This window comes from Salmo salar, chromosome 10, assembly GCF_965601325.2.
Source record: "Salmo salar chromosome 10, fSalSal1, whole genome shotgun sequence".
Classification (NCBI taxonomy): domain Eukaryota; kingdom Metazoa; phylum Chordata; class Actinopteri; order Salmoniformes; family Salmonidae; genus Salmo; species Salmo salar.
This window is the reverse complement of record NC_138300.1, coordinates 22,840,371-22,865,948: the sequence shown is the minus strand read 5'-3', so window position 1 is coordinate 22,865,948 and position 25,578 is coordinate 22,840,371. Positions and strand designations below refer to the sequence as shown.

The 25,578-nt window shown below is 43.7% G+C and overlaps 1 protein-coding gene across 1 annotated transcript in view; it reads left to right on the top strand.

Annotated features, from left to right (window-relative positions):
• The window catches only part of LOC106613778 (leucine-rich repeat and immunoglobulin-like domain-containing nogo receptor-interacting protein 3), a 33,785-nt gene extending 8,631 nt beyond the window's left edge, over positions 1–25,154 (top strand). Inside the window, exon 2 of the mRNA XM_014216385.3 lies at positions 20,647–25,154. Within this exon, the coding sequence (XP_014071860.1) occupies positions 20,697–22,517 (1,821 nt within the window). The 5' untranslated portion in view covers positions 20,647–20,696 and the 3' untranslated portion in view covers positions 22,518–25,154. The remainder of the gene's footprint in view (positions 1–20,646) is intronic.
• Positions 25,155–25,578: the final 424 nt, after the last annotated feature.

Sequence of the window (25,578 nt, the reverse complement as noted above, 5' to 3'; positions counted from 1 at the left end):
TAATATGACTTGCCCTGATGCTCCTCCCTCTTTTCCCCCCGCTCCGCTACAAAGTTTCTCCATGCAGGTGGTCACTGAGTCAGAGGTGCTAAAGGAGCTCTTTAAACTTGGCCACAAAAAACAATCTGGGTCAGATGGTTTAGACCATTTCTTCTTTAAGGTTGATGCCCCTATCATCGCCAAGCCTATATCCAACCTTTTTAACCTGTCTCTCCTCTCTGGGGAGGTTCCCATTTGCTTGGAAGGCAGTCGCGGTGCATCCGTTATTTAAAGCTGATTCTAACTGTTAAAGGCCTTCTATTTTGCCCTGCTTATCAAAACTGTTGGAAAAACTTGTCAATAATCGGCTACACGTGCCTCTCCCTAATGTCAATATGCCTTGTCTATTGCTATTTTGGTTTGTAATTTTTTGTCTTATTTCACTGTAGAGCCTCCAGCCCTGCTCAATATGCCTTAGCTAGCCCTTTTGTTCCATCCCCCAGACATGCGGTGACCACACCTGGCTTAAATGGTGCCTCTAGAGACAAAACCTCTCTCATCGTCACTCAATGCCTAGGCTTACCTCCACTGTACTCACATCCTACCTTACCCTTGTCTGTACATTATGCCTTGAATCTATTCTTCCGCGCCCAGAAACCTGCACATTTTACTTTCTGTTCCGAATGCACTAGACGGCCAGTTCTTTTAGCCTTTAGCCGTACTCTTATCCTACTTCTCCTCTGTTCCTCTGGTGATGTAGAGGTTAACCCCAGCCCTGCAGCCCCCAGTATCACTCCCATTCCCCAGGCGCTCTCATTTGATGCATGTTAACATTAGAAGCCTCCTCCCTAAGTTTGTTTTATTCACTGCTTTAGCACACTGCGCCAACCCGGATGTCCTAGCCGTGTCTGAATCCTAGCTTAGGAAGGCCACCAAAAATCTTATAAATAACTATAACATTTTCTGACAAGATAGGACTGCCAAAGGGGGCGGAGTTGCAATCTACTGCAGAGACAGCCAACAGAGTTCTGTCATACTATCCAGGTCTGTCCCCGAACAATTCGAGCTTCTACTTTTAAAAATCCATCTTTCCAGAAACAAGTTTCTCACCGTTGCCGCTTGTTATAGACTCCCTTCAGCCCCCAGCTGTGCCCTGGACACCAGATGTGAATTGATCGCCCCCATCTATCTTCAGAGTTTGTACTGTTAGTTGACCTAAACTGGGACATGCTTAACACCCCGGCCGTCCTACAATCTAACCTAGATGCCCTCAATCTCACACATTATCAAGGAACCTACCAGGTACAACCTTAAATCCGTAACCATATGGGCACCCTCTTAGATATCATCCTGACCAACTTGCCCTCTAAATACACCTCTGCTGTCTTCAACCAGGATATCAGCGATCACTGCCTCATTGTCTGCGTGCGTAATGGGTCTGCGGTCAAACGGCCACCCTTAATCACTTTCAAACGCTCCCTAAAACACTTCAGCGAGCAGGCCTTTCTAATCGACCTGGCCCGGGTATCCTGGAAGGATATTGACCTCGTCCCGTCAGTAGAGGATGCCTGGTTGCTCTTCAAAAGGGCTTTCCTCTCCATCTTAAATAAGCATGCCCCATTCAAAAAATGTAGAACTAAGAACAGATATAGCCCTTGGTTCACCCCAGACTTGACTGCCCTTGACCAGCACAAAAACATCCTGTGGCATTCTGCATTAGCATCGAATAGGCCCTGCAACTTTTCAGGGAAGTCAGGAATCAATATACTCAGTCAGTTAGGAAAGCTAAGTCTAGCTTTTTCAAACAGAAATTTGCTTCCTGTTGCACTAATTCCAAAAAGTTTTGGGACACTGTAAAGTCCATGGAGAATAAGAGCACCTCCTCCCAGCTGCCCACTGCACTGAGGATAGGAAACACTGTCACCACCGATAAATCTATGATAATCGATCATTTCAATAAGCATTTTTCCACGGCTGGCCATGCTTTCCACCTGGCAACCCCTACCCCGGGCCAACATCTCAGCACCCCCTGCAGTAACTCCCCCCCCCCCCGCTTCTCCTTCACCCAAATCCAGACAGCTGATGTTATGAAAGAGCTGCAAAATCTGGATCCCTACAAATCAGCTGGGCTAGACAATCTGGACCCTCTCTTTCTAAAATTATCCACCGAAATTGTTGCAACCCCTATTACTAGCCTATTCAACCTCTCTTTGGTATCGTCTGAGATCCCCAAAGATTGGAAAGCTGCCGCGGTCATCCCCCTCTTCAAAGGGGGAGACACTCTAGACCGAAACTGTTATAGACCTATATCCATCCTGACCTGCCTTTCTAAAATCTTCGAAAGCCAAGTTAATAAACAGATCACTGACCATTTCAAATCCCACCGTACCTTCTCCACTATGCAATCTGGTTTCCGAGCTGGTCATGGGTGCACCTCAGCCATGCTCAAGATCCTAAATGATATCATAACTGCCATAGATAAAAGACAGTACTGTGCATTCGTCTTCATCGACCTGGCCAAGGCTTTTGACTCTGTCAATCACCGCATTCTTATCGGCAGACTCAACAGCCTTGGTTTCTCAAATGACTGCCTCGCCTGGTTCACCAACTACTTCTCAGAGTTTAGTGTGTCAAATCGGAGGGCCTGTTGTCCAGACCTCTGGCAATCTCTATGGGGGTGCCACAGGGTTCAATTCTCAGGCCGACTCTTTTCTCTGCATATATCAAGGATGTCGCTCTTACTGCTGGTGATTCTCTGATGCACCTCTACGCAGACGACACCATTCTGTAAACATCTGACCCTTCTTTGGACTCTGTGCTAACAAACCTCCAAACGAGCTTCAACGCCATACAACACTCCTTCCGTGGCCTCCAACTGCTTTTAAATGCTAGTAAAACTAAGTGCATGCTCTTCAACCGATTGCTGCCCGCACCCTCCCACCATCACTACTCTGGACGGTTCTGACCTAGAATGTGTGGACAACTACAAATACCTAGGTGTCTGGTTAGACTGTAAACTCTCCTTCTAGTCTCACATTAAGCATCTCCAGTCCAAAATTAAATCTAGAATTGGCTACCTATTTCGCAACAAAGCCTCCTTCACTCATGCTGCCAAACATACCCTCGTAAAACTGACTATCCAACCGATCCTTGACTTCAGCGATGTCATTTACAAAATAGCCCCAACACTCTACACAGAACACTGATCCAGCAGGTATATTTATTTTGTGTTATTGACTGTACGTTTGTTTATGTGTAGCTCTGTGCTGTTGTTTTTGTCGTACTGCTTTGCTGACTGGCTTTCTTGATGTCTATAGTATTCTCTCTGGTACGCAATCTGGTTTCCACTCAGGTTATGGATGTGTCACTGCAAGGTCCTAAATGATGTCACCATTGCCCTTGATTCTAAGCAATGTTGTGCTGCTATTTTTATTGACTTGGCCAAAGCTTTTGATACGGTAGACTATTTCATTCTTGTGGGCCGGCTAAGGAGTATTGGTGTCTCTGAGGGGTCTTTGGCCTGGTTTGCTAATTACCTTTCTCAAAGATTGTAGTGTGTAAAGTAAGAACATCTGCTTTCTCAGCCACTGCCTGTCACCAAGGGAGTACCCCAAAGCTCAATCCTAGGCCCCACACTCTTCTCAATTTATATAAAAAACATAGCTCAGGCAGTAGGAAGCTCTTTCATCTATTTATTTGCAGATGATAGTCTTATACTCAGCTGGCCCCTCCCCGGATGTTGTGTTAAACGCTCTACAACAAAGCTTTCTTAGTGTCCAACAAGCTTTCTCTGCCCATAACCTTGTCCTGAACACATCCAAAACAAAGGTCATGTGGTTTGGTAAGAAGAATCCCCCTCTTCCCACAGGTGTGATTACTACCTCTGAGGTTTTTAGAGTTTGAGGTAGTCAACTCATACAAGTACTTGGGAGTATGGCTAGACGGTACGCTGTCCTTCTCTCAGCATATATCATAGCTGCAGGCTAAGGTTAAATCTGGAGTTGGTTTCCTCTATCGTTAATCGCTACTCTTTCACCCCAGCTGCCAAACTAACCCTGATTCAGATGACCATCCTACCCATGCTAGATTATGGAGATGTCATTTATAGATCAGCAGGGGAAGGTGCTCGTGAGTGGCTAGATGTGCTTTACTATTTGGCCATCAGGCTTGCCACAAATGCACTTATAGGACACACCACTGCACTCTATACTCTGTAAACGGGTCATCTCTGTATACCCGTTGCAAGACCCACTGGTTGATGCTTATTTCTAAAAACCTCTTAGGCCTCACTCCCCCCTATCGGAGATACCTACTGCAGCCCTCATTCTCCACATACAACACCCGCCAGTCACATTCTGTTAAAGGTCCCCAAAGTGCACACATCCCTGGGTCGCTCCTCTTTTCAGTTCGCTGCAGCTAGCGACTGGAACGAGCTGCAAAAAACACTCAAACTGGACATTTTTATCTCCATCTCTTCATTCAAAGACTCAGTCATGGACACTTACTGACTGTTGTGGCTGCTTCACGTGATGTATTGTTGTCTCTACCTTCTTGCCCTTTGTGCTGTTGTATGTGCAAAATAATGTTTGTACCATGTTTTGTGCTGCTGCCATGTTGTGTTGCTACCATGCTGTGTTTTCATGTGTTGCTGCCACGGTATGTTGTTGTCTTAGGTCTCTCTTTATGTAGTGTCGTGGTATCTCTCTTGTCGTGATGTGTGTTTTGTCCTATATTTTATTTTTTATTTAATCCCAGCCCCCGTCCCTGCAGGAACCCTTTTGCCTTTTGGTAGGCCGTCATTGTAAATAAGAATTTGTTCTTCACTGACTTGCCTAGTTAAATAAATAAATAAATAAATAAAATACTTCATTTGAATTCAAGCCCTTTTATCAGATGGGTTCTCCTCTGGTATATCGTCTCCCTTCGTTTGTGTATTTGGCTAAGATTGTTATAGATACAGTGCAATGGGGTAGTAATTATATCTGTGGATGTATTACCAGTTCATTATCTATGATGTGATGAGAGATGTTCCTCCCTATGCGCCGTGAAAAAGATTGCCAATGTTTTCTGTGGCTCTTAATTGCATTAGCAATTAGTGTAATTAGCGTAATCTTGCCAAATAGCATTGGCATGAAAACCTCATTATTTGGCTTTATCAAGAAATAGACATTATTAACACTCAGAGAATAACTCACTAAACAAACAAATTTCCCAACAACATTACCTCATAGCAAAATATAACATCAATGCTGGTCTGTGAAGTGGACCCTCTTCTTCTTTTTATGGTGAACAAACAAAAAGCAAAATGCTATTTTTATTACAACTGTATCACAATAATTGCCTGTTGGACTGGATGTGTCAAACTTTATTGGTCACATACACATGTTTAGCAGATGTTATTGGTCACATACACATGTTTAGCAGATGTTATTGCGGGTGTAAAATCGAACAATTTCACAACAATACACACAAATCGAAGTAAAATTAACAATGTATAAATATATGGACGAGCAATGTCAGAGCAGCAGTCCAAACGTGCGTTTGGCTCCACCCAGTTCAAACAGTTTACATCAGACACCTATCTCCCCGCAGACTCACAGTGCTACATGTCTCTTGGGATTGGGTCAGGTGAGTTCCCTCCCCGAGGGATACATTTTTTTGCCTCCAACTTAATTCTCCCAAACTGTCCTGTCACTAAAGCCTTGCAGTGGAGGCTGCAGACAGCATAGCAGGGAAACAATTTGGGATGTTTAACCTTTTGTTCCGGTGTTTAGACAGCTTTCTGTGTGGTCTCAATTTCCTAGAGAGCCTGCCAGCTGTACCCAACAGCCATCTGTCTTGGAAGCGGTGAGATTACCAGGGGTGTAGGAGGCAGAGTGGGCCGGGCGGCCAGAACACCAAAGGATTAGACAGAGTACACTGAAGTAAACCAGGCAAACATACCCAGGCTGAAATATGGACAACACAGTCCTATGTTCTATCACAATAACAGTATATCATAATCCTTCTCAGTATGCCTCAGATTTGTGTGTCAATTTCTTATAATTGGTCAGTAGTAGTAGTTGTTATTGTCTGAACTGCACTATTTCCCAAAAAATATGTTTCTATGGATCACATTTTTATCTGAAGAGCAAAGACAAAGCTAAATAAATATGTTGTACGTCCATAACATCCTCCATAAGGAATCATTGTTGTGCAACAGAATAACAAGCAAAAATCTAATATATACTAAAATATCCTTCTGTATCTCATGCTGTTGCCCTGTCACTGAGCTAACAAGCATTAGGCATGAGGGGAATCAGGTGACCTATTCTGCTTTGCTTTTTGAGACTTACTGCACCAGTAGCTTGTGAGTGACCTTTTCAGGTGGGTGAGGGCTGGAGTATCGGGTGTTCTCTATGTTGTTGGTGATGAGAGCCCAGCCTGTAAGCCCCTCTGGTGCAGTGTTGACCCCTGGGGCCCCCTGTGGCCATGCCCACCTCCTGTTGGTCTCTACTCCCTCTCTCCCGTCCCTACTTTTGCCCTTTACTCCTCCACTCTGCCCTTCTGCCACCTTCTACCCCTTCCTCCTTCTCTCCCCCTCCTCCCACCCTCCTCACCCAAGGTCAGGGCTGCAGGTTGCCAGTCTGCTGCAGGACCACTGTGTCCCACAAACCACACAATCTTGACAACCAAAGTCCCCTCCCCAAGACGTGCCATCAGTGGACAAGATGTTGATTTCACATCACTTCGGTTTTCTTTAGAAAGTATGTTTTTGACATAGTTTGCTTGAAATTGTTTTGAATTGACCTTGATACCAATCAGACATCTGGTCCTCTATGGAGATTAAACCTTTCTGCCAGTTGGAAATAGAGCAGTGTAAGACCATTAACTTCAAAGGTACTTCGATTCTCTCAATGAATAGCTTTTTAATTCAGTAGAGATATATAAGAATCTGTGTGGAAGGCTGTTGTGAGTGAGATCGTATTGTATATTGTTTATTTTGAAGTGTTAGTATGTATTTCCCTTATGTGCCATGATTTTGTGGATTACAACTTCTGTGTTTAATTCATCTGAGTGAAATCCTTTGTCACTTAAGAGGGAAATGCATCATCAGTCATATTTCAAATACATTATTTGAATTTCATACTCTGAGAGCCTACCTGATCAGGTTGGGTTACCATAGTAAATGCCAGGTTAGCTTTTTCTTCGCAGGCCCCTTGAGGCTTCATTATAAGGACAAAATCACTCCCCTCTTATAATAGGCTATTACACTGTTGGAATGCATTGTATGTACAAGTAGCACTGGAATACAGATCTTACTGAGAGTAAATTATTATCCCTCAGAGCTCAGTTAAGCTTAAGTTTGATAATTGGACTTGTGTCATGTACAGTTGAAGTCGGAAGTTTACATACACTTAGGTTGGAGTCATTAAAATTTGTTTTTCAACAACTCCACACATTGCTTGTTAACAAACTATAGTTTTGGCAAGTCGGTTAGGACATCTACTTTGTGCATGACACTACATTTTTCCAACAATTGTTTACAGACAGATTATTTCACTCATAATTCACTGTATCACAATTCTAGTGGATCAGAAGTTTACATACACTAGGTTGACTGTGCCTTTAAACAGCTTGGAAAATTCCAGAAAATTATGTCATGACTTTAGAAGCTTCTGATAGGCTAATTGACATCATTTGAGGCGATTGGAGGTATACCTGTGGATGTATTTCAAGGCCTACCTTCAAACTCAGTGCCTCTTTGCTTGACATCATGAGACAATCAAAATAAATCAGCCAAGACCTCAGAAAAAAAATTGTAGACCTCCACAAGTCAGGTTCATCCTTGGGAGCAATTTCCAAACGCCTGAAGGTACCACGTTCATCTGTACAAACAATAATACACAAGTATAAACACCATGGGACCACGCAGCCGTCACACCGCTCAGGAAGGAGATGTGTTCGGTCTCCTAGAGATGAACGTACTTTGGTGCAAAAAGTACAAATCAATCCCAGAACAACAGCAAAGGACCATGTGAAGATGCTGGAGGAAACAGGTATAAAAGTATCTATATCCACAGTAAAACGAGTCCTATATCAACATAACCTGAAAGGCCGCTCAGCAAGGAAGACTACGGTTTGCAACTGCACATGAGGACAAAGATGGTACATTTTGGAGAAATATCCTCTGGTCTGATGAAACAAAAATTACCAGAATTTCTGGTAAGATGTTGTCTAAGACCCCTTTTCCATCTGTTTGACCAGAAATCAAAGCCTGCTTATTCTAAATGTTTAGTATGGAAAGTGGTTGAAATGTGTGAATATGTACCTTCATTTCTCCAAAATATAGACTCTTAACTTTCATTTGATGTCCAATTTGACATGCTCCTATGAATTTCACATGTTGGTTCTCATGGGTCCTTTCAGATGGAAATGCCCTATAGCTCTGTTCAACGTGTATTAAGTGCATTTCGCATTATTCTGGATGTAAATCCAAAACACTCCATTTAGTATGATATGTTACTTTTTGTATGGTATGTTAATTTGTGAATGTCCATCATCCATTTTGTATGAATTACAATTCATATGATATGTTATGAATTTGCAAAATGTATAATATTTAATGAATTTGTTAAACTTATGATGTTACGAATTCTAATTTGTTGTGCCTAACGTTGGCTAGGTGGCTACCTTTGGCTAGGTGGCTAACGTTAGGTAGCTGGGTAACGTCAACTTTAAGGCAAGTGTGTCAAACTCATTCCATGGAGGGCCTAGTGTCTGCGAGTTTTCGGTTTTTCCTTTCATTTAAGACCTAGACAACCAGGTGAGGGGAGTTCTTTACTAATTAGTGACCTTAATTGATCAATCAAGTACAAGGGAGGAGTGAAAACCCGCAGACACTCGGCACTCCATGGAATGAGTAGGGGGTTAGTGGTTAAGGTTAGGATTAAGGTTAGGGTTAGCTAAAAGGGTTAGGGCTAGGATTGGGGAAAGGGTTCGCTAACATGCTAAGTAGTCGCAAAGTACCTAAAAAGTAGTAAGTAGTTGCTAATTAGCTAAAATGCTGAAGTTGCCCGTGATGAGATTCGAACACGCAGCTAGACGTTTGCGTTATATGCCCAACCAACCATCCACCCACCCTCCTTTAGTTTTGCAACATGAATGCAACATGCAACAATTTCAAAGATTTTACTGAGTTACAGTTCAGTTTAAATAAATTCATTAGGTCCTAATCAATGGATTTCACATGAATGGGAATACAGATATGCATCTGTTGGTCACAGATACCTTAAAAAAAAGTAGGGGCGTAGATCAGAAAACTAGTCAGTTTGACCACCATTTCCCTCATGCAGCGCGAGACATCTCCTTCACATACAGTTGATCAGGCTGTTGATTGTGGCCTGTGGAAGGTTCAATGGCTGTGCGAAGTTTCTGGATATTGGCAGGAACTGGAACAGTTGGTTATGACGCCAACTGCAGTCAGGTCAAGAGCCTGGTGAGAACGACGAGCACACAAATGACGATTTTATTCAGTTGTGCAAACCCACAGTTTCATCAGCTGTCTGGGTGGCTGGTCTCAGATGATCCCGCAAATGAAGAAGCCAGATGTGGAGGTCCTGGGCTGGCGTGGTTACAGGTGGTCTGTAGTTGTGAGGCCGGTTGGACGAACTGCCAAATTCTCTAAAACTAAGTTGGGGGCGGCTTATAGTAGAGAAATTAACATTACATTCTCTGGCAACAGCTCTGGTGGACATTCCTGCAGTCAACATGCCAATTGCACGCAGGTAGTTGGATTATACTGGCAAAGGAGAAATGCTCACTAACAGGGATGGGATCTTTTATTTCAGCTCAGGAAACATGGGACCAACACTTTACATGTTGCATTTATATTTTTGATCAGTGTAATTTGGGTGTCCTGGATTTACGTTTGCTTTGCTACGTCTAGTCTATGAGACCAGTCTGCTCTGTTAGGTAGTCTTCTCCTACACAGCATGGATGGCTGAGCTTGATAAAGCTAATGGATGAGTAGCAGACATATTTCTACACTGTCTTAGCTGTCTCCTTGTCTCATTGTAACTACCTACCTCAGCATTCTCTCTATTCTCACTTCAACATCTAATTGGACCTTCTCTTCTGGAGATGTCATGGCCTACTAAACATTCCCACTACTTCTGAGTGATGAATGACTTTGAATCCATTTGGCCGGGCAAGAGGAAAGGGATTACTTTCAATTTACACATCGCTCCCTCTGGCAGAGCACTTCCTCAAGGAGTTTTGATTTTGAATGCATTATTGGATGGCCTGAAACACTAGCCTGCCAATCATCATAGATGTTTGAGAAATGTGCATGTAGCTACGAGATCATGTTACTGACTCTCTGTTTGACTCCTCACCATCTGACTCACAGTTCTCACTTTACTGACAGAAGCTAAAGGAAGAACCATCCGTAACCTTCTCGGATGCTCATTGACTCCTGTAAATTGTGCTTAATTGCCCTGGTTGATTTGCTATCAGTGAAAGCAATAGACTGAAGGACGGAGAGTCAGAGAAACCCTAATGGAGGTGATGAGAAGGACACAGAACGCCTGTGGGTCCCATCCGGATTACACAGCCTGTTACATGTCACTGCACTGTCTGTTGCACCAATCAGAGCACAGGAAACACAGAGGGAGTGTTCTGTGGCGTTCTGGGATTCCAGAGACCCACCTTCATTAGAACAATGTGGATGTGTTTGCAAATAAGGACTCTTCCTGTGACCCTGTGTGTTCTCTCTCTGCCTACAGACACTGACCTTTAGAGGGAACAGTCACAGTCATGCTGACTGCACAGGAGATGGAGGCATAGGGAAATACAGTGTGTGTGTGTATGTGTGTCATAAGGGTGCGGACTGTGCATTTGTGCATGAGTGTGAATGTGAGTGCGAGTGTTGATGGGACTGATAGTCTGTGAATGTGTGTAATCAAGTGTTAGAGTGGCCTCATATGCCCCATCTCTGCATCTACGCCAAGTGAATCCCACAGGCAATGCCCAACCCGGGTGAAGGGATGGATCTTGACAGGGCAGTGAGGCCAGCCAAGGAAGGGTGAATGCCAAGCAAGATGGCAGCTCACACTCACCTTCACACTGTGGCAGCCACTTCACCATCCTGCCTCCAAGCAATCTATACAGTCCTGCATTGTACAGTGCACTCTGGCCCCCTGATAGAAATCAATGGACAGCCTTATGCAGTTGTAAAGCTCCTCTCCTTCATCCTCAATGTCATCATGTCTTTTTCTGGCTAAAGATTTAGTTACCTGGAATAATTAGCAATTATTCTGCCACACGTAATAAGCGATTAAATATATTTTAGTTTATAATTCCTCAACAGGAAATGGAAATAGAATGATGGTATTTCAGCGTGGTTGAACGGATGCCATGAATACTTAAACAATCAGAGCGCTTGACAAAAAGCCACTTGCTATGATCATAAAGGGCCATGGAGTAATGGATGTTTCAAAGTCATTACATTTGGTACTTGATGAAAGTGCTTTTCAATGACAGAGTACTTTCCAAATTATGTTCTACTATAACTTAATAGCAATCAGAGGCTACAAGAGGAAATTCTATTTTCTCTGCTTTAATACGGCAATATTCCCAGATATCCGTGCACTATATACAGTTGAAGTCGGAAGTTTACATACACTTAGGTTGGAGTCATTAAAATTTGTTTTCAACCCCTCCACAAATTTATTGTTAACAAACTATAGTTTTGGCAAGCCGGTTAAGACATCTACTTTGTGCATGACACAAGTAATTTTTCCAACAATTGTTTACAGACAAATTATTTCACTTATAATTCACTGTATCACAATTCCAGTGGCTCAGAAGTTAACATACACTAATTTGACTGTGCCTTTAAACAGCTTGAAAAATTCCAATAAATTATGTAATGGCTTTAGAAGCTTCTGATAGGCTAATTTACATAATATGAGTCAATTGGAGGTGTACCTGTGGATGTATTTCAAGGCCTACCTTCAAACTCAGTGCCTCTTTGCTTGACATCATGGGAAAATCAAAAGAAATCAGCCAAGACTTCGGAAAAACATTATGCACCTCCACAAGTCTGGTTCATCCTTGGGAGCGATTTCCAAATGCCTGAAAGTACCACATTCCTCTGTTCAAACAATAGTACGCAAGTATAAACACCATGGGACCACGCAGCCGTCATATCGCTCAGGAAGGAGACGCGTTCTGTCTCCTAGAGATGAACGTACTTTGGTGAGAAAAGTGCAAATCACTCCCAGAACAACAAGGACCTTGTGAAGATGCTGGAGGAGACGGGTACAAAAGTATTTATATACACAATAAAACGAGTCCTATATAGACATAAACTGAAAGGCCGCTCAACAAGGAAGAAGCCACTGCTCCAAAACCGCCATAAAAAAGACAGACTATGGTTTGCAACTGCACATGGGGACAAAGATCGTACATTTTGGAGAAATGTCCTCTGGTCTGATGAACAAAAATAGAACTGTTTGCCCATAATGTTTGGAGGAAAAAGGGGGATGCTTGCAAGCCGAAGAACACCATCCCAACTGTGAAGCACGGGGGTGGCAGCATCATGTTGTGGGGGTGCTTTGCAGCAGGAGGGACTGGTGCACTTCACAAAATATATGGAATCATGAGGAAGCAAAATTATGTGGATATATTGAAGCAACATCTCAAGACATCAGTCAGGAAATTAAAGCTTGGACGCGAATGGGACAATGACCCCAAGCATACTTCCAAAGTTGTGGCAAAATGGCTTAAGGATAACAAAGTCAAGGTATTGGAGTGGCCATCACAAAGCCCTGACCTCAATCCCATAGAAAATATGTGGGCAGAACTGAAAAAGCGTGTGCGAGCAAGTAGGCCTACAAACCTGACTCAGTTAAACCAGCTTTGTCAGGAGGAATGGGCCAAAATTCACCCGACTTATTGTGGGAAGCTTGTGGAAGGCTACCCGAAACATTTGACCCAAGTTAAACAATTTAAAGGCAATGCTACCAAATACTAATTGAGTGTATGTAAACTTCTGACCCACTGGGAATGCAATGACAGAAATAAAAGCTGAAATAAATCATTCTCTCTACTATTATTCTGACAGTAAACATTCTAAAAAATAAAGTGATGATCCTAACTGACCTAAGACAGGGAATTATTACTAGGATTAAATGTCAGGAATTGTGAAAAACTGAGTTTAAATGTATTTGGCTAAGGTGTATGTAAACTTCCAACTTCAACTGTAGCTACACACACACCTATATCCCCATTATTTCGTATAGTCTACTACTTGTTTTTCCTCTGAAGATGTAGGGTTGCACTATCTGCATGTCGTCCTCCCTCCATCTCTGTATCTGTGTTGATGTTGTGTAACAGGTCTGGGCCTGTCCCCAGAGAGGGTTGACAGACTCTTGGGGCTTTAGGGAGAAGATGTTTATTTTAGAGTCCTACTGCCAGCGGTGGCGCCCACATGCCTCGGGTGCCACACATGGCTGACTTATTTACTGTACCAAAGCCCAGTCCTCTGTCTCTATACGACCCTCTGTCACTAACTGCAACGCTACTCACCCCGCCTGCCTACACCCACATCTGGAGAGCACATTTACAAGTGCCTCAACCCTCTGAATTTATAAATGGCCCAGAGCACCCTCTGACACTATGAAGGCAATTTACGAACACACCCTTTATTGCATGAGAGAAAATGTTATTGTTTTGAGTCATTTTGGCGTGACATGATGTGTGACTCGAGAGGATATGTCATGTAGCATTACGGTGATGGAGTGTGGGTCATTGGAGAGTGACATTTACTGTAACTTAATGTTCTTTTGAGCAACAACTATGGTGTTAGCTCGAACTGACTTTGCTTAGAGGGATAGATTGTTTTGGAAGTGTTTGTCAAGGACCTCACGTTATCCCAGCTTTACCTCAGAACGATATGCTGTCAATGCTGCCCATTGAAAATGTCAGCTTACCCTTTGCCACCCAACAATGAGGTAGGCCTACTGCAACTATACCCCTCTATAGTCAATGTAAACATCATCGTCTACACAATATTCTGATTGTAAATAACTTTGAAATGGAGGAAAAGACTAAGAATATCCATATGACACTATGGTCTAACCTCAGTCCCAGGGTCTAACCTCAGTCCCAGGGTCTAACCTCAGTCCCAGGCCTTATTGGAAAGCCAACACGTGGTTGCTGGTGAAGGGGCTGGTCTGGACCATTGTCTTGTCTATGGATCTAGTATACATAGAGTATCCATATCCACCCATCTATAATCTATTGTGTGTCAGCGGTGGTAGTGATGGGGGTCTATGGGGGTCTAATGAGCCAGGTAAGGTCACTGTCTCTGTGTCAGTGGGTCATGACTGGAAAGTGAAATTGTTTCAATTATTCAGCGGCTGTCTTGAGAACCCCTAACGTATAAGCCCCCACCGTTTCCTCGTCATCAAATATGCATGTTGGACAAAGTCTTACATCCGTCCTCTGTGTGCCATTGGGTTTCTCCACATGATTGAAAGTCATCCCTGATGATTTTAATAGAAAGCTGTACCTCTATAAAGCCCGAAGACTCATGAACATAATGAGATGACATCCATGACTGAGCAGACATCAGTAACACTACTTTGCATATCGCCTGAGGACAAAAACACACGTGTTTTTGCTATTTACCTCCACTTCCATCTTTCCCCGATCTGCCATGTCACCATACTGTCCACATTGGGCCCCCAGACTGCCCCTGGCTTGCTGTCCTCCAGTGGTGGAAGGGTGTCCTTGCCTGCTGTGGGGGGCCCAGGGCCCAGGCTGGTTGTGCAGAAGTGATCTATCATGGGGCTACGAGGTGGCATCCTGGGGAATAGAGCCCACCCGGAGAATAAATCTTCAGGCTGGCCTGCTATGCCATGTGCCGACATTCTGCAAATTTTCTCATCAATGAACCATTTGATCTCAATACATTTTCTGTTCCCAAAACTAGAATCTGTTACGAACACAGTGCACAATGTTTCATAGACTTGACGCTTTGCTACATTTTCAAAAAATTGCGATGTGTCGGAGTGCAAGGTCGACTTGAGTTTGTGCACGTGCGCACTTCCCAGAGGAGGCGTTCCCTAACGGAAATATGCAAATACAGGTCACAATGCTTCAATATGATCTCTCTAGCTCGTGCTTGGCTTTGTTCTGCCCACTATGCTAACACAGGTGAACTACCTTGGGTTAGTTATAAATATCTTTGGTATTACTGCTACTGATGGTACCTCATAGATGAGTGCTGTTTCAGACTGAGGAGGACATGCTTATGTAAAGTGTGAGTGTTCATGGTGGTGGAGCTGAAATCGATGCAAGTCCGTCACTTGCAGTGGAAACACTGGAGAGATTAGATGATGATGTGCTGCCTGCTGAAGAGCGCTACCCACACCTCTCTCTAGCTATCGCTAAGCAGCCTACACATTATCCTCATCATCATCACTCCGGTAACTTCCTGGATTATACACACCAAGTCAATTCAACCCAGTGGCCCAGTTGCTGATGTATGAGAGAGATATTCAGAGAAATAACTTTGTTTCAGGGATTGAACTACATTGATCCCATTAAACCCTGTTATGTTAGGTGTGAGATATTGAGTGGGTTGAATTTTTTTTTCTCTGAAATAATTTCCTGTTATTTTTTCAGAACACCTACTGTAGTCAAGGATAAGAGTCCGTAGTAACATAAACAACTACCTCAGTTCTCCTGTGGAGTGGTTTGATGCTGCATGCGTTACATGACATTATATTACAGTGGACTCACTGACCCATGGTGAGTAATGTGCTTGATTTGGCAGAGCTTCCGCAGAGCCCCCTCTCTCGGATCCTCTCTGAATATCTGTCATGTTTCAAAATGTGGAGGCTTCACACTCCATAACTATGAACTGGTATCAGAAAGAAAGGACGGACAGACGTTGTTTGGGAAACAGCTCGTCTAATCAGCACATTTGCTTAATTTGCCATCCATTTTGTCCACTAATAGCCATTACGCAAACACAGGTGAACAAGGAGAAGCAAAGAACCGAGGCTGAGATGGGAACGGTGTTGGGGGCAACATCACAGTCACAGTGGGCCCTGCCCCTGCGCTACACAACCCACTCCATTTTCTAAATCTGTCTCTGTTGCTAACCTGTGCTCTGTACTTTGGAGCTGAGAAGTCACACTTTGCTGGAGTCTCTCTGGGTGTTTCCAGTGGCTGCTGGGTAATTGGGCTCCGGTCAGCGAAGTGATGAGTTCAGGGTCACTGTGTCCACCCACTCCACTGTCTGTCTGTCTGTCTGTGTTTATCTGGCTGGCACTGTATAGTATGGTCCCTGTAGGAGAAACGGGAGAACTATCAGTCTGGCCGTGTGCCTCCAATGAGTGCAATGATTTCATATCTTATTCATTAGTTTTTACATCGGCCCACGTTTGGAGGATTGACATATGATATTAGACTCCCATTGTTCATACCAGTGCAGCTTAAATTTGATGAATTTGAAAACTTCAAAGGTTCTGCTCGCAGAGCAAAAAATATGTTCTTGGACCATGTAAATACACACAGAAAGATATGCTAACAAGACAAGTACACCATAATCTTCTTTTGCTGTAAAGGACCTCATTCATTTATTAATTCACAATTACACATAGTGTATGGGCTTCCCAAGACGAGGCAGTAACATTTAAATGGCAATTGGTATGTGTTGTGTGGACAGTTGGAGAAGTTATAGTCAGTCCATTAATCACATCCCAAGACAGCACTAACAACTCCCCCTCACTCTAACAATTGACACCTGCTCTGTAAGAGACACTTGCAGGGACCAGCCCTGACGGACACACCAGCTAACTCTCCCAGCTCAGTCCTCCTGTGTTGGAGCTAATTGTCCTGTAAGAACCCACACTCACCACCTGCTACAGAACAACAGTACAGGGTCGGTCCATGTGCTGGTCGGTGGGGGCTTGTTAGTGCCACCAGATATGGGGTCAAAGGAGGTATGATCACGTGACCTGTGAGTTTATTTACTCTTGACTTTTGGGAGGGGTGCTCTGTGGAGGGGCTCTATAGGTGGGAGTATTCTTACTCAGCTGAAATGACAATAACATATATGAGAAGTGGATTATTTTGAACCAGAGGTGAGTCCGAGCGCTTTGTTGGGATGACTTGGTTTGGGCAGCGATGTGCCTCTAAGTCCTGTTGCCGAGGAAAGAAAATCAAAGGACCTCCGAGCCTGCCAAAAAGAATTTAGCCTGGCAAGATAGCATTTGCAAACTGCTGCCCTAAATATGTCCTATTATACTCGTCGTTTTGTTCACATGCGTTTGAGGATTACTGTAATCTGAAACTATTTCCTGTGTCTCTTCAAAGCTATAGTCTACTGTACAAACACATTTATCCCTTTAAACTGATCAGAATAAGTGATCAGTTTTAGGCTGACAGGTTGACTAATGGGTATACTTATTCTCTACGTCTTGAGATCATTTGAAATTAGAGCGTGTAAATCTTAGGAACATGAAAAGAATGATTAAGTAATCTGAAACAGCAGCTTGTGGGAGTTGAACATCATTAGACATTTTTTGTTTCCTCTCGAGTGTCACTGGTCCTCTCTGATCATCTCCCTGTGGTGTGTGATGTGTGAGGGGGTTGGGTGTGTGCATATGATATTGTGTCAGAGGTGAGGAGACTCTAACTTAGTGTTAGAGTTCACTGAATTCTTACTAATAACCCCCCCAAAGGACATTACATTACACTGGAACTGTAGAAACATTTCAGTCTATAATTGATTCATACATTTATAGCACTGTGTGTTGAGTGCATATCAAATCAAATCAAATTTATTTGTCACATACACATGGTTAGCAGGTGTTAATGCAAGTGTAGCGAAATGCTTGTGCTTCTAGTTCCGACCATGCAGTATTATCTAACAAGTAATCTACCAATTCCACAACAACTACCTTATACACCCAAGTGTAAAGGAATGAATACGAATATGTACATAAAAATATATAAATGAGTGATGGCCGAACGGCATAGGCAAGATGTAATAGATGGTATGGAGTACAGTATATACATACGAGATGAGCAATGCAGGGTATGAAAACATTATATGAAGTGACATTGTTTAAAGTGGCTAGTGATACCTTACATCAAGATGGCAAGATGCAGTAGATGGTAAAGCGTACAGTATATACATATGAGATGAGCAATTTAGGTTATGAGAACATTATATAAAGTGGCATTGTTTAAAGTGGCTAGTGGTACATTTAATTACATCAGATGGCAAGATGCAGTAGATGGTACAGTATATACATAAGAGATGAGTAATGTAGGGTAAGTAAACATTATATAATATAAAGTGGCTAGTGATAAATTGATTACATCAATTTTTCCATTGTTAAAGTGGGTGGAGTTGAGTCAGTATGTTGGCAGCAGCCACTCAATGTTAGTGATGGCTGTTTAACAGTCTGATGGCCTTGAGATAGAAGCTGTTTTTCAGTCTCTCGGTTCCAGCTTTGATGCACCTTTACTGACCTCGCCTTCTGGATGATAGCGGGGTGAACAGGCAGTGGCTCGGGTGGTTGTTGTCCTTGATGATCTTTTTGGCCTTCCTGTGACATCGGGTGGTGTAGGTGTCCTGGAGGGCAGATAGTTTGCACCCGGTGATGCGTTGTGCAGACCTCACTACCCTCTGGAGAGCCTTCTGGTTATGGGCGGAGCAGCTGCCGTACCAGGCGGTGATACAGCCCGACAGGATGCTCTCGATTGTGCATCTGTAAAAGTTTGAGTGTTTTTGGTGACAAGCCAAATTTCTTCAGCCTCCTGAGGTTGAAGAGGCGCTATTGCGCCTTCTTCACCACACTGTCTGTGTGGGTGGACCATTTCAGTTTGTCCGTGATGTGTACGCCGAGGAACTTAAAACTCTCCACCCTCTCCACAACTGTCCCATCGATGTGGATAGGGGGGTGCTCCCTCTGCTGTTTCCTGAAGTCCACGATCATCTCCTTTGTTTTGTCGACATTGAGTGTGAGGTTATTTTCCTGACACCACACTCCGAGGGCCCTCACCTCCTCCCTGTAGGCCGTCTAGTCGTTGTTGGTAATCAAGCTACCACTGTTGTGTCATCTGCAACTTGATGATTGAGTTGGAGGCGTGCATGGCCACGCAGTCGTGGGTGAACAGGGAGTACAGTAGAGGGCTGAGAACGCACCCTTGTGGGGACACAGTGTTGAGGATCAGCGGGGTGGAGATGTTGTTACCTACCCTCACCAACTGGGGGCGGCCCGTCAGGAAGTCCAGGACCCAGTTGCACAGGGCGGGGTCGAGACCCAGGGTCTCAAGCTTAATGACGAGTTTGGAGGGTACTATCGTGTTGAATGCTGAGCTGTAATCGATGAACAGCATTCTTACATAGGTATTCCTCTTGTCCAGATGGGTTAGGACAGTGTGCAGTGTGATGGCGATTGCGTCGTCTGTGGACCTATTGTGGCGGTTAGCAAATTGGAGTGGGTCTAGGGTGTCAGGTAGGGTGGAGGTGATATGATCCTTGACTAGTCTCTCAAAGCACTTCATGATGACGGAAGTGAGTGCTACAGGGCGGTAGTCATTTAGCTCAGTTACCTTAGCTTTCATATTTCATGGGTGTTGCTATGTTTAAACATACTCAGGCATACATCTGCTACTCGGTTCATTATTTCACTGTGTTCATTTATGGCCTGTAGTAAGTAGAGTATCTGTGTGCTCAGGTGACACACAGCACATGGCTCTGGGACTTCCTCGTACATAAACTAATGGGATTGACAGGTCTCATGGGGTTTTTAATCCATTTACTCCTCTGTAAGCCCAACATTCAATGAATATTATGTTATGGAACACGTTATCAAATCAAATGTTATTTGTCACATGCGCCAAATACAACAACCTTACAGTGAAATGCTTACTTACAAGCCCTTAACCAACAATGCAGTTTTAAGAAAATATCTACAAAAAAGTAAGAGATAAGAATAACAAATGATTAAATAGCAGCTGTAAATATTAATAGTTATTCCTGGGATGTTTCATGTCACAGGTATTGTCCTGGTAAATTGGAGAAAAGGATGTATTTAGGAAAGGATTAACGTTCTGATACATATGGTCTGCTATATGAGATCCAGGCAGAGTTCTCTCAAGCCTCACAGAGACAATGTGGAGATGTAATGGAAGTATTATAGTGTTGTGCGCTGGGTCATAGCCTTGTATGATGTGTGATCTTGCCTGAGAGCTACACTAAAGAGTCATTTTCACTAGATTTTCTGCCCAGCGGTGTGGTTGATGTTGGAGCATGACAAACAGGCTACAATATGAGTTGGTGAGACAGACTCATGTTTAGATCACACCAGTTTCTCACCTACTCATAATGAGTAAATTAACTTCTCACTCATTATCTTCTGGGGTCGCACCTTGAAACAGAATAATAATTTACTGGAAACTTAGGCCAGGTTTCCCATGGTGTGTAATCCTCTGAGACTCTGGCTCAGAGCACTAGCTAATTAAAGAGGTAATTAAAGTCTGAAATAGTAATTTTACTCATTTACAGTGTCTGATCACAGCTGTTGGAGGGAATAGAGATACACTAATTTGTATCTGTCTCTCTCTCCCTCTCTCTTCTTCTCTCCCTGTGGACAGGTGTCTGGTGCACTGATCCAGCCACAGTGGTGCGGAGGTAGAGCCGGGGCATGGCGGCCGGTCCAGGCACGGGGTGGCCTGGCCTGCTCCTGCTGCTGATGACTACTGTGGCCTCCAATCAGAGCCAAGGCTGTCCCCAGCGCTGTGAGTGCATGGCCAAGCTCAAGTCTGTGGCCTGCCAAGGCAAGCGCCTGTCTGCCCTCCCCGACAGCATTTCCTCGGACACACGCCTGCTGGACATGAGTGGGAACATGCTTCGCTGGGTGGAGCATGGCGACCTCCTCTCCTATCCTCGGCTGGAGGAGCTAGACCTGAGTGAGAACATCATCAGTGTCCTGGAGCCCAATGCCTTCTCCAGCTTGCAGAACCTGAGGGTGCTGTCGCTGAGGGGGAACCAGCTCAAACTGGTCCCCATGGGCGCCTTCTCACGCCTCACCAACCTTACCACACTAGACCTGAGTGGGAACAAGATCGTCATCCTTTTGGACTTCACCTTCCAGGACCTAAAGAGCCTGAGGAACCTGGAGGTTGGCGACAATGACCTGGTCTACATCTCCAACAAGGCCTTCCTGGGCCTGGTGGGTCTGAGGCAGCTCACCATTGAGAGGTGCAACCTGACCTCCATCTCCAGCCAGTCTCTGTCCTACCTCCGCAGCCTGGTCACTCTGCGCCTGCGCTACCTCAGCATCTCCTCCCTGGATGACCAGAACTTCTGTAAGCTGGGCGGGCTGCGGGGTCTGGAGATCGACCATTGGCCCTTCCTGGAACATATCTCCCCCCACAGCCTCCAGGGCCTCAACCTGTCTTGGCTGTCCATCACCAACACTAACATCACCTCTGTGCCCACAGCCGCCCTACGCAGCCTGGCCCACCTCACCAGCCTCAATCTCTCCTACAATCCCATCTCAGTGCTGGAGTCCTGGGCCCTTAGGGACCTGGTTCGGCTGAAGGAGCTACACCTGGTCAACACCAACCTGATGACGGTGCAGCCGTACGCTCTTGGCGGCCTTCGGCAGATCCGCCTGCTTAACCTGTCCACTAATGCCCTGGTAACCCTGGAGGAGGGCGCCTTCCAGTCCGTCAACACCCTGGAGACGCTGCGTGTAGATGGGAACCCTCTGTCCTGTGACTGCCGCCTGCTTTGGATCCTCCAGCGCAGGAAGACCCTCAACTTTGAAGGGAAGTCCCCAGTGTGTGCGGGACCCATGGAGGTGCAGGGCAGGGCCCTCAGCGCCTTCTCAGACTCTGCCCTCTTTGACCACTTTACCTGCCAGAAGCCCAAGATACGCAACAGGAAGTTGCAGCCTGTCACTGCCAGGGAGGGCCAGGTAGTGTCCTTTGTGTGCCGGGCGGACGGAGAGCCCACACCTATCATCTTCTGGGTATCTCCACAGCGCCGTCGGATCACTACCAAGAGCACTGGACGTGTCATCGTCCTACCTGAGGGAACGCTGGAGATCCGCTACGCCCAGGTGACCGACAGCGGCACCTACATCTGCATCGCCAGCAATGCCGGGGGTAACGCCACCTACTTTGCCACGCTGACCGTGAGCGCGCTGCCTCTGGACGCAGCGCTCATGGCCAACCGCACATACTACACAGGTGACCTCAACGAGACCAATCTGAACGACACCAAGGTCTTCCTCAAGTTCACCTTGGACCTCAAGACAATCCTGATATCCACAGCCATGGGGTGTTGCTTGTTCCTTGGCGTGGTGGTTTTCTGTTTCCTGATGCTGTTCGCATGGAGCCGGGGCCGGGGGCAGCACAAGAATAACTTCTCAGTAGAGTACTCCTTCAGAAAGGTAGATGGCCCTGCTGCCAGTGGCGGACAGGGAGGGGCCCGTAAGTTCAACATGAAGATGATTTGAGACAGAAAACGGGCCGCTCTGTTTACTTGTAGACTTAAACGGGGACAGAATAACTTCGGACTTTTTGATACTGATCCCTGTCAGTTCAGAAATCAACTCACTAGGTTCATCCAAGACAGATTACTAAGACTTCGTTTTTTTTATCTGTAAATGGCTGTATCAACAACAAAAAAGTACATTGATTTGGTACGGTCCAATTTTTCTCAATTGCTATTTGTGTATTGGTCTATCTTGTGCAGAAGAGTCTGGATGATAGTTAAAGAAGTCCCAAAATCCTATTGACATGACCCCTGCACAACTCCACTGGTCTCTCTGCAGTGCACCCTCCCTCCTCACTCATGAATACATAATCACAGGGTGCTCGCTGAATGCCAATACTCGTTTAAACAGATTATATTATTTGTTTTCCCATAGGAGGACATGAAATTGATATAATTTGAATCTATTCTCCCACTATAGCGGATTTGAGATCCAGCTACCACAATACCACACAGGTAGAGGTCTTGCATACAGTAGATAGCAGACATTGATACTCAACAGTAGTCTATACTGTAAACTACACTGCCAAGCTATAACCATGGGCACCGTACAGAAGGACTTCTAATGCAAACTACATTACAGGATACTTCCAACCTCATCTGTCATTCAAAAGCATGAAATGCTGCTACACATTTGACTAGTTAAACATTTTTTTAATGGATTTGTTATGTAAAGTACCATGAATGACGAAGCGAAAAATATAGAAATCTTGTGTACAGGTGAGTGATCACTCACAAACCATACACAATTTCCTATGGGTTCAGATATCCTCGTTCTGGTGTATTCAGTAAATAGTATACACCTGCTCTCAGACTGCACCCCCTCTGACATGTGAAAAGGTGTACAAAATGTTTTGTATATACTGTATGGTTGTTGTTGGGTGTACAGATTTGTTGTCTCATTTTCTGAATAACTTGCTATATAATCTTTGTTAATTCGTCATTGTCTGATGGCTTCATCCAAAGACAAGTGTTCATACTGTATCGATTGATAGACATATACATCAGATGTCATACATTTTGTAATCTTTAAAAGCTATTGTGGTTGTTCATATTGTGGCAGATTTTATGTGGATTATTCTAAGTCTAATTATCCTAACTGGTAATAGCCAGTAATTTAATTCATAGCCGACACATATTGCCTGGCGCAGAGATTCGCCCTTTCTGTGCTTTCCAAACAACTTATGAAGGACAAGCATGCAGTGTATCAGATCAGTTTCCTATTTTGTGGAAGCAGTGGGAAGCCTGGTGGCCAGCAGTGACAATGTTTCTCATCAGGACCCGTCTCAGATATGCAGGAAAATGCTAATGTAACAGAGACCTTGGATGCTAGAAGAGAGGTCACAATGGAACAGAGGCAGGATGTGCTAGAGGGCCTTCATTGCCCAAATCACAAGGCTGACATCATTTGCTTTCTGCAGATAAATTAGAATAGGATCAGAAACTAAGCGAAGATTACGCTGTTCTTAAAATATTTGTAAAATGTGAATTTGATTATAACAGCAGTACATTGTATCTTTTGGAAGAGCAGTTATTGCTAAAGTTTTGTAAACTTGCTAAAGGAAAAAATTATTTAATCATCATCCCTCTGCACTTTGTGCAGGTGCCTGGCACATAATTATTATTATCGGTCTGCAGCACGGGAGAAAATGCATTTAAATTCCAAAAATACACTGAGTGAACAAAACAGGAACACCTTCGTAATATTGAGTTGCTCCTTCATCTACACTGATTGAAGTGGGTTTAACAACTGACATCAATAAGGGATCATAGCTTTCACCTGGATTCACCTGGTCAGTTTATGTATGCTTGGTGTATATCCTAATATCCTATTTGGATTTAGGGTGCTAACCATGGTTAGGGTCAATTACAATTTAATATAAAATTCCAATTAAAATATTGAATTCACTCATAAAGTGGAGGATTTAGAGTGAATTCTATTTGAATTTAAAAAATCTTCAAATTATGGAATTAGAATTGAATTGAAATTGGACTGTTTGGACAATTTGAATTCGAATTGACTTAGAATTGTAAAAATATTCATTGTTTTAAATTTAATTTAATTGAAATTACATTTCCCAGTGAATGAAATTGATGCACTTTGTATAAAAATGTCATGTTGTATTTCTATATTTCCAGTATAGCTAGGCTGTATGAATAGTAACATGATCAGCGATTTGGGGATCCCGAGTGGCGCAGTGGTCTAAGGCACTGCATCACAGTGCTTGAGGCATCACTACAGACACCATTCAATTCCAGGCTGTATACAACCAGCCATGATTGGGAGTCCCATTGGGGAGCGCACAATTGGCCCAGCGTAGTCCGGGTTTGGCCGGTGTAGGCCGTCATTGTAAATCAGAATTTGTTCTTAACTGACTTACCTAGTTAAATGAAGGTAACATTTTTAAAATTGTATTCTAGTTTCTATCTACATCTGCCTCTCTTTCTAGCTTTGGTTTGGCTGTCATTGGCGCCACAGATTGTTCCCTCACTCAATGCACCACCGCCAACAGTCCCAAATAGCTTACCTTTGCTGCCCTCTGCTGGAAGCATAGGAATCTACAGCATTGTCACAGAGAAGTTCCAGACATTTTGTATCACACTGTATATATATATATATATATATACACTACCAATAACTGTGGTTATTTCATAGTTTTGATGTCTTCACTATTATTCTACAATGTAGAAAATAGTAAAAATAAAAATAAACCTGGAATGAGTAGGTGTGTTCAAACTTTGACTGGTACTATCTATATATATATATATATATATATATATATATATATATATATATATATATATATATATATATATATATATATATATATACGATCATTTTTTTGCTGAGTATATATATATATATATATATTCAGCAAAAAAATGATCGTCCTCTCACTGTCAACTGCGTTTATTTTCAGAAATCTTAACTTGTGTAAATATTTGTATGAACATAAGATTCAACAACTGAGACATAAACTGACAAGTTCCACAGACATGTGACTAACAGAAATTGAATAATG